This window comes from Pipistrellus hanaki, assembly GCF_964339955.1.
Source record: "Pipistrellus hanaki genome assembly, chromosome: 4".
NCBI classification, from domain to species: domain Eukaryota; kingdom Metazoa; phylum Chordata; class Mammalia; order Chiroptera; family Vespertilionidae; genus Pipistrellus; species Pipistrellus hanaki.
This window is the reverse complement of record NC_140506.1, coordinates 99,346,724-99,359,608: the sequence shown is the minus strand read 5'-3', so window position 1 is coordinate 99,359,608 and position 12,885 is coordinate 99,346,724. Positions and strand designations below refer to the sequence as shown.

At 50.4% G+C, this 12,885-nt stretch overlaps 1 protein-coding gene across 1 annotated transcript; it reads right to left on the bottom strand.

The window, feature by feature from the left end:
• Window positions 1-1,983: 1,983 nt before the first annotated feature.
• Window positions 1,984-12,628, bottom strand: NDUFAB1 (NADH:ubiquinone oxidoreductase subunit AB1). Its single transcript, XM_084882790.1, has 5 exons — window positions 12,368-12,628; window positions 5,193-5,315; window positions 4,081-4,168; window positions 2,926-3,024; window positions 1,984-2,134 (listed from the first exon to the last, which is right to left on the bottom strand). Exons 1-4 carry the CDS (start codon window positions 12,527-12,529, stop codon window positions 2,933-2,935), a joined length of 465 nt encoding a protein of 154 aa, XP_084738916.1. The 5' UTR covers window positions 12,530-12,628; the 3' UTR covers window positions 1,984-2,134; window positions 2,926-2,932.
• Between the last annotated feature and the right edge of the window lie 257 nt (window positions 12,629-12,885).

The following is a 12,885-nucleotide window of genomic DNA, read 5'->3' as shown; positions in this document are numbered from 1 at the left end:
GGCTCTGACACCAGCACTTCCACGGGACACTCACCTTCCCGCCGCGTCGTAAATGTTCCCCAGGCTCTGGTCCCACAGCCCTCCTGGCTCGTTCCGCTGCTCCCGTACCTCACAACCACGAAGCAGTGCTGTCCGGCCACAGGGGGCTGCCACTGCCACAGGCTGCACGTTGCTGGCGCCCACTCCAGCGGGCTCCTCCGGGTTTATCCAGTTCTGAATGGTTGCTTCAGGCTCCTTGATAGGGAGGAGGTAACCTGCAGCCTGAATAGCACACCATACCCACATTTTCACAGCTAACACCCCTTTGCTCTGGGATCCACAAGCCAGACAGCCATTAGGACAAGTAGCAATGTCCTTTTCTAAGCTCAAGGGCCGTCAAGTCAGTTTAGGCGGTGCACACAGAAGTAAAGGTGATGCTCCCACATGGCTGTGCTCGGCCGAGCTGACCTGCCATCCTACTTAACAAAGCTGTTTTGTTCAAAGCCTTGTTGGCCTGCCTTATCCTCTTGATACAACCCTTCCTGCTGTCCACCCATGTTCTATAACTCCTGGTACAACCCTTTCTGCTCTCCACCTCATGCTGTACTCCTGGCACAAGCTTTCCTGCTATCCATTCATCCTACTAATAAAAAGGGAATATGCTTCCGAAACCGGTTTGGCTCAGTGGATAGAGCGTTGGCCTGCCGACTAAAAGGTCCCAGGTTTGATTCCGGCATGTACCTTGGTTGTGGGCACATCCCTAGTAGGGGGTGTGCAAGAGGCAGATCGATGATTCTCATCTATGTTTCTAACTCTATCCCTCTCTCTTCCTCCCTGTAAAAAATCAAAATATATTGTTTTTAAAAAGGGAGTATGCTAATTGACTGCCCACCCCTCAAAGATGATGGCGCCCAGTCCCCTCGGCCCTGCTGGGGTGGCAGGCATGTAGCAAGGCTGAGCCCGCTCCCAGGTGGGTCTGGCAGCTTTGTGTGCCTACCTCTGGAGTCCCGTCCCCTCAACCCCCCAGCTGCCCAGGGCTGGCCCGAGGCACAGGCAAGCCTCGGAATGCTGCTGCCTAGCTGCTCAGGGCCTCCTGGGGCTCAGGTAACCAGGGCCGGCTGAGCCTTGCACTGCCGGCAGTGGCAGCAGCACAGGTGTGACGGGCATCACCTTCCTGATTGCTGGGTCACCTCCTGCCCCTGAGGGCTCCTGGGCTGAGAGGGCACAGGCTGGACTGAGGGAAGCCCCCTCCTGGTGAATTTCCATGCACCGGGGCTCTAGTGTTACATAACTCCTGGTACAGCCCTTCCCGCAGTCTACCCTGTTATATAACTCCTGGGTGTATGTGTTTTTTAAATACAGTTTTATTGGTTTCAGAGAGCAGAAGGGCCTTTGCTATTGTTTGAACACTTACACCCTAACTAGCATTGCCAGGAAATTATCTGGGATTCAGTGTTTTCCTTCCTGATCTGGCTCCTGTGGGACTTAGAACGGCTACTGGATGCTGCAAACTGGCCCCTCTGTAGCAGAGCCCTGAGGTGGCAACGAACGCCACATACGTGTGTTTTTTTGTTGTTTTTTTTGTCAAAATGTGCAGCTCCCATGGGGGTTAGAATACTCAGAACAAATTGCCCAGATGTTAAAATTATGACGTCCCATGCAACCTGTTTCATTCTAAGTACACTACTCAGAAAGTCATGCATATTAAGCACAGCTCTGGCCAGTGAACTTTGAAGGGTCCTGGGTTTGATTTCGGTCAAGGGCACATACCTCGTTTGCAGGCTCAATCCCTTGTCCTGGTTGGGGCACATGTGGGAGGCACCCAATCGATGTCTCTCTCTCTCACATTGATGTTTTTCTCTCTGTCTCTCTTCCCTCCCACTCTCTAAAAATCAATGGAAAATATCCTTGGGTGAGGATTAACAACAAAAACCCTATTAAGCATACTCAATATAAAAATGCACTTTATAGACATCACTGAAAAACTAAAGACTGACAAAAATATTGTTTTATAGATTTATTTCAAAGGGCACAAAAACTTAGACAATTTAAATACAAGTTTAAACAGAGTTGCTCTGTCGATGTCAGCAATGATGCTAAAACTGGTTCTCTCGGCCAGACGCTCGCCTCTGTCTTCTTGGTGAAGATAAGGGGTCTGAAAAAGACACAGCAAGTAAGAAAAATAAAATAAAAAAGTGCCCCAACTAAGCGCAGCATTTCTTTTGGTGTCTGGTTACCGACCTGACACCAAGAGCTCTGAGGTGTTACAACCACAGTACCTGAAGTTTAACAAGTCTCACCACTTGGTTATCCTAGAGCCCAATTAACAACCACATTTATTTGCTGACTGGCTCTTTACCATCACGCGTTGTAGTAAGTGATGTGCACATGCCACTGAACTTCACCTTCACAAAAATCCCTGTAGGTCCTACCTTTATCCCCACTGGACATATGGGAAACCTGAGGCTCACAGAGGCCAGAAAGCCTGCATACGACCACCAGACTTCAGAATGGGACAGAGCTGACAATAAACACGTATGTCTCCTGAGTCCGTCGTCTTACTCATGAGTCTCTAACAGCCAACAGCTAGGCCATCCCAACTTCTGGACAGCAGCTGGGCTGGCCTTGGCTGCCATGCGAGGTAGTGGTCTCTGCTTCTTCGTTAATTTGTGCAGTATTTTCTACAAGACTACTGTTAGGAGGGCTTACCACCCTGGAGAGTCTGTCCAGGAATTAAGTGCTTTCAACCCTCGTCGAGGATAAAGATTCCATCACTGAGGCTGGTGCCTTGGAGTGGCAGATAACTAGAGGGCCTGGCCTGCATTTTATAACCAGTAAAACGTGTCAGGCATTCCCATTCTCCTTTTCTTCCTGACTCTCACTTTACTGAAGAACCCCACAGAGGTTAATTCTATTGGAGAAATCATTCTATATAAAATTATTTACCTGATCTTTATTCATATACATCCTTCTTATCTGCAATGTAATCTACAATTTCTTGTGGACACATCAATTTCTCCGCATCTATATCAGGAATTTCAAAACCTAAAGTGAAATTTACAACATGCGTGAGAGTAGAAAAAGTAAATCCCTTATTATGTTTTATTGATTTTAGAGAAGGGGGGGGAGAGAGGAACATCAGAATCATCCATTGGCTGCCTCCTTGCATGCCCCCCACTGGGGATCGAGCCCTCAATCTGCGCATGTGCCCCCACAGGGAATTGAACCGTGACCTCCCGGTTCACAGGTTGACACTCAACCACTGAGCCACAGCTAGGGAACCAAAAGCAGATTTTTTACACTTGAAAGCACTAATACCTCTGTAAAACCCTCAAGTACATCAAGTTTCCAGCAACCCTGAATCCATTCAAGTTGTGACTCAGTTATGTCTGGACTGTGTAAATATTGTATTGGGTAGAATGGTTGGTTCTTTTTAAGAAAGATCTAATTCATATAACAGGAAATCACCCATTGAAGGTGTAAAATTCAGTGGTGTTTAGCATGGTCACAAGGTTGCGTGCCATCACCATTATCCACTTTTAGAATATTTCATTACTCCACAAGAATCCCCCCGTACCCTACCGCAGATAGTTGGCACAATCTGCGAGGAGTCTTTACTAGGCTCTGCTCTGGGATGGCTTCTATTCAGGCAATTCATCCCCCAAATTAGCTGTGGAGCCTTGAATGGTCTCATTTGCACAACTAACTGTCCCAAACCAGAATAACCTGGAGCAATTACAGGAGACATCGCAGGAAACCACGGCGCAGGCGCACGCGTGTGTGTGGTTGTGTGTGAAAGGGGGCCTACTGTTCTATTTACATATTGATTCAAATCCCAATTCAGACTCCCCACATACTTTCACTTTAACACACCCAAATCAAGAATCACTCTATGGGCTCTGGCTGGGCTGCTGAGTGGTTAAGAGTGTTATCCCGATACGGCAAGGTTTAGGGTTCCATCCCGTCGGGGCACATACTAGAATCAAACAATAAATGAATAAATAAGTGGAACATCAAGTTGATGTTTCTCTCCCTCTCAAATCTCACACACACACACATAACCACAATACGGAGACCCAAGCTTCAGCCTGTGAGTGTTACCAAATTCGTCCTCCATGGCCATGATGATCTCCACTTGGTCCAAACTGTCTAAGCCCAGGTCTTTCATAAAATGGGAATTTACTGAGAGCTGCAAGAAAGGGACACCAAATACAAAATTCAGTCTCTGAGAGCTGCTGCTTCACAAGATACCCGAGTGGTACAGTGTTACTTAATCATTACACAGATTGTTTTTAAGTAGGAGGGACCATAATTAACATCATACCGCTAACATGCTAACGACATACAGTTGGTGTGCTTTACATGTCGATTTTTCAACCTGTTTTGAATTGTTTATATAAAAAGCTAATGACTTCCACGTTACATATTAAGATCTTTGTTTGTTGCTCTGAATGACTTTCGAGATTTGGTTTTTCTTGCTGCCTTATTAACGAAGATACTACACCTTAGGAGTGACTTTCTTCCCTCAGGAATAGCAGTGGTGTTTGCCACCACCTGTCCTTAATTCAGACCTCAGGATCCTGGGGGAGTGCTTCAGAGCCCCCCTGCAACCACTGTCCTGGTGACACGTCCAGCGTGGTGGCCCCACTGAGGAACACCATCTTGCACGTTTGAAAGTTGTTAAGAGAGTAGGTTTACAAGTCCTCGTCACAAGAAAAACACTTTTTCAACTGTGTGGTGACAAATATTAACTAGACTTACTGTGGTGATTAATTCATAATATATGCAGCAAATAACTGAAACTAATGTGTCAGTTGCACCTCAGAAAACAAAAAACCTCCAAAACCCACTATTCTCACACAACAGATTCAATCAATGAAGAAGGAAATTTCATGTCACTATGAGAAAAACTCCAAAGGTTCAGAAAGGTGGATAACAGTGTTTCCAGTACACGTACCACACTGTTTTTTTAAAAGGGGGAGGGGACACACGGACCATGCAGCACATAGAACATGTATGTATGTGTTACTGCCCTGCACGCACGCTCAGTATCTGTGGGAAGGTGCACAAGCAGCTGGTTTCACTGCTGCCTCCCGGAGGGGAATGGGGCTGAGCAGGGAGATTGGACTGCAGTCCGCCTGGACGCCTGCATTTTGTACCATGCGATTCAATACTCATGTAAAGAAAAGGAGCATGTAAACCACATCAGTTACCTTTTCTGGGTCAATCTTGTCATAGAGTTTCAAGACATAAAGAACACGGTCCTTGATCCCCTCTAGCGTCAGTGGGGGCGCGTCACTGTACTGGCGGCACAGCTGTGGAACTCTGCCTGGTACCTAGGGCGAGGGCAGGAAGGAAACATTGAACCACAGGCTTCAAGTGCCCCGCTGGCGTGGCTCAGGGGTTGAGCAGTGACTTAGGAACCAGGACGTCACGGTTCCATTTCTGATCAGGGCACATGCCTGGGTTGTAGGCTCAGTCCCCAGTGTGGGGTGTACAGGAGGCAGCTGAGTAATGATTTTCTCCAAATTGATGTTTCTCTCTCATCCTTGCTCCCTCTGTGAAATCAATAAAAGAAAAGTGGATTACCAAATAAAATGCCTCCAAGTAAATGCACTGGTCTCTATTAAGTACCTTCCACTTAATAGTGGGCTCTAGAGAACCCACCCATCTAATTCTAAGTGTGGCCCCTGGGTGGCACCGGGTCCCTGCTGGGTACTCTGATGCCCTAGGCCAGTGGTCAGCAAACCGCGGCTCTTTGGCCCCTTGAGTGTGGCTCTTCCACAAAATACCACGTGCGGGAGTGCATGTACAGTGCGATTGAAACTGTGGCCATGCGCAGAAGTCGGTTTTTGGCTCTCAAAATAAATTTTAATCATTGTACTGTTGATATTTGGCTCTGTTGACTAATGAGTTTGCCGACCACTAGCCTAGGGCCTAGGCGGTCAGCAGCAGAAGCAGGCCCACCTTCCCTCGGAGCCAGGACTGGCTTTGGACATTGGTCCTGTTCAGTGAGACTGAAATCACCTAAGGCCTGCAGAAGAGCCCAAGTTTTCCTTGTGGCGTCTACAGTAGCCCCTGCCTGTGAGTCCCTGCCACCTCTAATGGGCATAACCCACAGGGAGAAGAGCTGCCACGGGAACTGAGCAGCTCACACCGAGGGCCACACTGACCCGAGCACTGGCTCCCACGCCAAAGGAGAGGAAGAGCCTGACAGTCCTCAGTCCAGTCTGTTCCCCTTCAGGGCCTGGGCCTGAGACCGCCAGCCCCGCAGAGCCTCTGTGACCTCTGACAGGATGGAGGGCCATCCCACATCTCTGCCAGTCATCTGTTTATAGTCACCTGGGTGCCAGGGTCTGACGGACTCCTGCACCCTTCACCACATTTGAGAAGAGCTCCAACTCACTGGTCGGCGGGTTTAAACTGTGGAAGGTACACGCAGAGCAAAACAAAACCGTCCGATAGTTTCGCTGGCTATGGAAGTCCCTAATCTGAACTGGTTTGTTACCTTCTAAAGCTGATTTTAATACTGCGGTTTGGAGTTCTTAGGGTGTTTCCCACAGAAAATAGGTTTTGCTTGTTGGGGCTCAGGTACCTGAGACAAAGGCCCATGAAAAATTGTGATAAAAAACACCAAGTGCCAAAACCGGTTTGGTTCATTGGATAGAGCATCCGTCTGTGGACTGAAGGGTCCCAGGTTCGACTCCGGTCAAGGGCATGTACATTGGTTGTGGGCACATCCCCAGTAGGGGGCGTGCAGGAGGCAGCTGGTCGATGTTTCTCTCATCGATGTTTCTAGCTCTCTATCCCTCTCCCTTCCTCTCTATAAAAAAAATCAATAAATTTAAAAAACAAACAAAAAAACACCGAGTGAACCAAACCAGCACACACCTCTGTATGAGCACTTACCAACGAAAGGGCCCAGCACTGAAGTGAGGCCTAAGAGTGAGCTGTTTATAAGGCTTCTAGGGCATTCTGGGTACTTCTGGAGCACTTACTCTCTCTGTCTGACTTTACGGTCTCCCTTCCTTTCCGATGACAGCGTGGGGTAAGGAGGTGTCTGACGTGGGAATGTCACCAGGCCTTATCAACGACTAGAAGAGGTTTCCAAGCCACAAATAAAATGAAGCAGCAGAAAGGACTGAAGAAAGCGGGAGGAGGAATGAGATGAACAGTGGTAATGACAGACAAGACCTTGAGGAAGGATGTAGTTAGTGGAAGAGGCTTTGTCAGTGCAGATCAAGACGTGGTGGGAGGTGGAATTACTGCTGAGGAGAGGGACAGAGAAAGGGGTGCTTGTACACAACTCCCCATGTGGCCCACTAGGGGTCAGCATTGTCCTGGCAGCAGGGCAAGTGCCTGCAGAGGCCAGGTGGGCACTGTGATTAAGTGAAATTAAAGGGGCCTCATGCCAATGTAAAGTGGGCAGTTATAGTGGGTGCGGCAGAGACAGATGGGTAAGAGCTCAGACCTTGGAATGAGACTGCCTTGGTTGTATTGTAGCACTAGCTCGCTCTTACTAATCTTTTTTAAAAAATGTTTTTATTGACTTTTTTTTAGAGAGAGGAAGAGGGAGAAATAAAAATATCAGTGAGAGAAAAATACCATCAATCAGCTGTTTTTTGTATGCACCTTACTGGGGACTGAGCCTGCAACCCTAGGATGTGCCCTGACCAGGAATTGAACCAGTGACCTCTTGGTTCATGAGTTGATGCTCAACCACTGAGCCACACTGGCCAGGCATTACGAATCTTTCTAGGCCTCCGTTTCCCTACCTGTAAGACGCGATAAACAACATGCCGAGCTCCCAGGACTGTTGGGGGGCACAGGGAGTGTGCTCTGCAGCTGCCCGCAGGATGGGTGACGCTGCTGCCCTGCCAGTGAGGCTCTGGCTGAGGCCCAAGGCACGAGCTCCTGCCTCCTCGCACGCCTCCCCTTAGGTTCCAGGTCAGACTACAGCGCTGCCACAGGCACTTCCCACACCTCACGTTTAGTTCTCACGTGCTGTGAGATACAGAGTACTGCCACCCACCTCTTGGCGGGCTCTCTGCTCCTGCTCGCTGGGTCTCCACTGTTTAAACAAGATTCCCGTGTTGTTCCTGATGTTAACTGTTCTTCCCCAAGGTGTGCCCTCCACAATCCTATTTCTCCCAGGCCTGGGAAGGCACCGTGTGCGGGCAGGGGGGACTCCCCTCTGGAGCAGAGTGATGGAGCCTGATCAGTCTCCATCGGAACCCATCTCTCCCCGGGCCCGCTCTGAGGGAAACGCAGAGGAGCCTAAGGAGACAGCTTCGAAGGCCATCTCGGCCAGCTGCCCCTACAATCCCAGCCGGGCAGCAGACATCTCAACCCCGCTGCTTGGAAATGAGCTCCTGCCCCTCTGGCTGCAAAGTGCCTGCTCGCAGACAGGCCAATCCCCACCCTTCCACTGTCCGCCGCCGCTCTCCCTGGGTCCCGCCACACGGCTGGCTGGGAGGTCTCCTCACCTCCACCGAACCTTGTTTGACGGTCACTCCCTGACCAAACAGACATCCACTCCTCAGGGGCCGCAGCGCAGCCTCCCTGCACCGGCATCCTGGGGGCAGCCACCGTGCGCGCCAGGCGCGTCCTCCGCCCCAGCGGCCCTGCATGCCGCCCTGAGACCATGCTCACTGGGGTTTAGTCCTTCTTGCTTCTGCACCGTGCACACACCTGTCCTCACATGTGGACATGTGGCATGCTTTGCCTTTATTTACATGACCATCTCAGCCTCGGGAAAGCTTTACCTTGTATGCTGTGCACTGTGCTATGGGCTGGAATGACCAAAATAAAGACAGGACCTTGATTTTCAGAGAAGCACCCAAACAGATAATTTCAGCTGTAAAATGAGACAAGAGCTCTGGCAGGTGTGGCTCAGTTGCCTGAGTGTCATCCTGTGTGCCAAAAAGGCCGCTGGTTCAATTCCTAGTCAGGGCACATGCTCAGGTTGTGGGATCTGGCCCAGGTCAAGGTTCATGTGGGAGGCACCGATGATTCTCTGTCTCTCTCTCTCTTCCTCTCTAAAAATCAATAAAAAACATTTTAAAAGAAGAGACAGGAGCCATAGCAAAGGTATTGATAGGCTGCCTCAGTAACAAAGGCATTCATTGAGAGGAAGGGAAGGAGACCTGGAGTTAAAAGCACAGGAGGAAGGGCAGGCCCAGGAAAGGAAGGAGGCAGGAACGTGCAGAGTGTCTGGGGAGAGCCAGTTCCTGCTGCTGGGGACTTAGGGAAGCTGGCACACCCACGCAGGCTCTGGTGTGACGAGGCAGGGCCGGGGCTGCAGAGCCTCGAGGAAGACAAAATAGGTCTGTCTTGCCGAAACCGGTTTGGCTCAGTGGATAGAGCGTCGGCCTGGGGACTGAAAGGTCCCGGGTTCGATTCCGGTCAAGGGCATGTACCTTGGTTGCAGGCACATCCCCAGTAGGGGGTGTGCAAGAGGCAGCTGATCGATGATTCTCTCTCATCGATGTTTCTAACTCTCTATCCCTCTCTCTTCCTCTCTGTAAAAAATCAATAAAATATATCTTTCAAAGAAAATCAAATATTTAAAAAAAAAAAAAAATAGGTCTGTCTTCCTGGGGAATGAAGGATGTGGCCACACCACAGCCCGAGTCCATCACCGTCCCCCACGTCACCTGGTGCTGGTGCCAAGAACAGCCAAGTTGTCCCTGCATCAGTGCTTTGCCTTCATGTAGGTACACATCCCACAGGAGTCTCTGGGAATGCTTTGTGCTGTGGCTGCAGCAGTGTAGATCCAGAGACGCCGGGGTCAAATATCAGACTTTAGGCTCCATTTTTAGACTCTACCCTTGTTTCTCTTACCTTCTATTTCTTTCTTTTTTACAGAGAGGAAGAGAGAGCGATAGAGAGTTAGAAACATCGATGAGAGAGATACAGTGGTGCCTCACACAACGAACTTAATTCGTTCCAGGAGCAAGTTTGTTATGAGGAAAGTTCGTTATGTGAAACGCGTTTTCCCATAACAATACATGTTAAAAAAAATAATTCGTTCTGTAGCATAAAATATGCTAAGATGACAAAAAAAATATGCTAAGATGACATATTTTTATTTAGATACATCTAAAAACATAATTTTTTAAAAAAAAAACACACATTTTTTAAATTTTAAGACAGACTAAGTAGAGTCTACCGAATCTTGCACATCTTCATCCATTTTCTGCTTTTTGGCCGATGGTTTCATGAAAAACCTGTCCAAAGTTCGCTGTGCGAGGCGTTCATTATGCGAGGCACCACTGTACATCGATCAGCTGCCTCTTGCACACCCCCTACTGGGGATGTGCCCTTGACAATCGAACCCGGGACCTTTCAGTCCGCAGGCTGACGCTCTATCCACTGAGCCAACCCGGTTTTGGCTCTTACCTGCTATTTCTAAGTCTTATCTTTTTATACCCAGAAATGCTGCTTTAGCTCCTTTTTTTTTTTAAGGGGGAAAGGATATGGTGAGTAACTGGTTGCTCTGAGATCAGCAGAATGGATGAATCTTGAGGAGGAAAACGAGCAGCAGGGATGGGTGGAATGAGCACCCATCCAGATGAGAAGAGCCCAGACAGAATGGAGGTGGGCCTTGGGGTGACTGGGCACTAACAGAAACCAGGAGACAGTCCAAGGAGCGTGTGTGGTAAGAGATCTCTGGAGTTTACCAACGTGAAAGGTTTAGGCAAGGCAGAGAGTGCCCCTGGGAGAAGAGGAAAGGGCCAGGCCAAGGGAAACCGTGTGAGGACAGCCAGGGAGAGGGGTGCAGGGAACGCAGGTTTAACATGACGACGGCAGAGTATCCAGTGAAGACCTGAACACTGTCTCTCTTAGAAGCCTTCTCAATGTCCCTGACAGGCTGGAGTAAGGCTGGCAGGCACATAGCTGTCCCTCAGTACCTTGCATGAACAATTATTTACTCTCCACTTCGATCCACAAACATAAGGTGCCTAAATGGGAGCACTTAGTCAAAACCACTTGTAAACATAAATAAAACAGTTCCTCGGTGTACATGTAAACTAAGCTCAGGTAATGGAACATCTTCGGGCACTCTCCTATTAAAGACCTGGCCAGCCTTGCCGGTGTGCTCAATGGTTACAGCACCTGCCTGTGCTTCAGAGGGTCAAGCACAGGTCAAAGGCACATACATGATTCCTGGTCAAAGGCACATACATGGGTTGCAGGATTGATACCTGGCCCTGGTTGGAGTGCATATAGGAGGCAACCAATCAATGTGTCCTTCTCACACTGATGTTTCTCTCTGTCTCTCCCTTCTTCCTACTCTCTAAGCAATGGAGGAAATATCATGGGGTGAAGATTAACAACAAAATAGTAAAGGCATGGTCCAAGGACCAGCAGCAGCAGGATCTGGAGAGCATTGGAAATGAAGACTCTCAGTCCCTTTCCAGAATTGGATTTTAACCAAGGTGACCTGTCCCCACAACCACGCTGAGTATCAGCGCACTAAGAACAGGGACAATTGCTTTGCCTCTGGACACACACTGAAGTCAGCCTCAGGAGCGCACACACACAACCCCCGCATGCTGCTTCTCTCCCTTAACTTCAGGGTGATGCTTTTACTTCCAATTCAGGCAACAGGACAATGTCCTATGAATGAAGGTGCTGGTGTCAGTAAATCTCAACATTGGCTGCACAAAATAATCACCGGGCGCCCGCGCCCAAGTCTCCATTAATTCTGGCTGATTTGGCCCCGGGGCATCCTGTTTTCATTCTGACATCTTAGTCAGGGTTGGAACCACTGTTACAGTGAGGTCCTGGAGTTGAGGGTTTCTCAGCTTGATCTTGGGAGTCTCTCCTACCTTAAGTTTTAACCTTGGTGCACTTCAGAGTCACCTGGGGAGCTTGAACAAAACCCCATGCCAGGCCTCACCCCAAAGAGAAATCCGAATGGGGGAGGGGGGGTGCAAGGGAATTCATCCTCATACAGGACCCATCACATAAAAGGCTGGTGCTACTTGAGCCCAGAAAAGGCAGAGGGTCCGCACGCTGCGCCTTAGTTTCCCCCTAGCAAGCTACCACCGACTTGGCATGACCGCTGGGTGAAGGGGCCAGGCCCGCCGCTGGCTCCGCCGCCGCCGCCCTCTCTGAGCCCCCGGGCGGCTCCACAGGTGGCGGCTGAGCCCGGAGGGCACTAGCCCCCAGTCTCCCGAAGCGGCGGCGCCATTCGAACCCAGGGGTGCCACGAGGTCGCAGGCCTCCCAGCAGGGCCCTCCTGACCGTCAGCCAGGGGGGCTGGGAGCGAGGAGTAGCCAGAGGCCCGCACCCGCCAGGCCGGCGCGGCCGCCGCCGGGTCCCGCCCCCACCCCCAGCCGTCCCTGACCCCTGCCGAGCCGGCAAAGTCACGACGAGTCACCTGCGCGAGCGCCGAGCCCGGAGCCCGGGGCCTCGGCTGGGTCTCCGCGGGGCGCAGCGTGGCGCTGAGCGGCCGGGCGGCGGCCAGCGTGGGAAGCCGGGGCAGCGACGCCAAGGCCGCGGGCAGGCGGCGGACACAGGAGGAAAGGACACGAGCCGCCATGGCTACGCCGACCCAGCATGCACTGCGCTGCGCCCGCCGGTCTAGTCCCCTCGCGTCGGCGCGGGTGACGCACAGAGCGGCTCTGCAGAGCCCCGCTCGGCGGTGGCGGCCCCTGGCGGCCCCTGGCGGTACTGCACCCTCGGGGCGCCGGCCCAGCCATTCCAGCCAGAGGCAGGGCCCAGACCACAACCACGCAGCCCTCTGGTCCTTGAACTGTAATCACTGATACAGGAAGGAACTTACTTCCACCTTCCCTCCGAAGGTTCTGAAACAGATTTATTTAAAAAGTTTGATGCCGCGATTCTTCCTAGGGATTAAAACTATTTAATATGTCAAAACAGTATAAAATAATGTGA

Excerpts from the sequence above, each read along its gene's own strand:
- NDUFAB1 (XM_084882790.1), bottom strand. The coding sequence starts at position 12,529 with ATGGCGGCTCGTGTCCTTTCCTCCTGTGTCCGCCGCCTGCCCGCGGCC. Across the intron at positions 4,169-5,192 it reads ACAAGATTGACCCAGAAAAG|CTCTCAGTAAATTCCCATTT; the intron begins GTAACTGATGTG and ends CCTTTCTTGCAG. Across the intron at positions 3,025-4,080 it reads GGCCATGGAGGACGAATTTG|GTTTTGAAATTCCTGATATA; the intron begins GTAACACTCACA and ends ATTTCACTTTAG.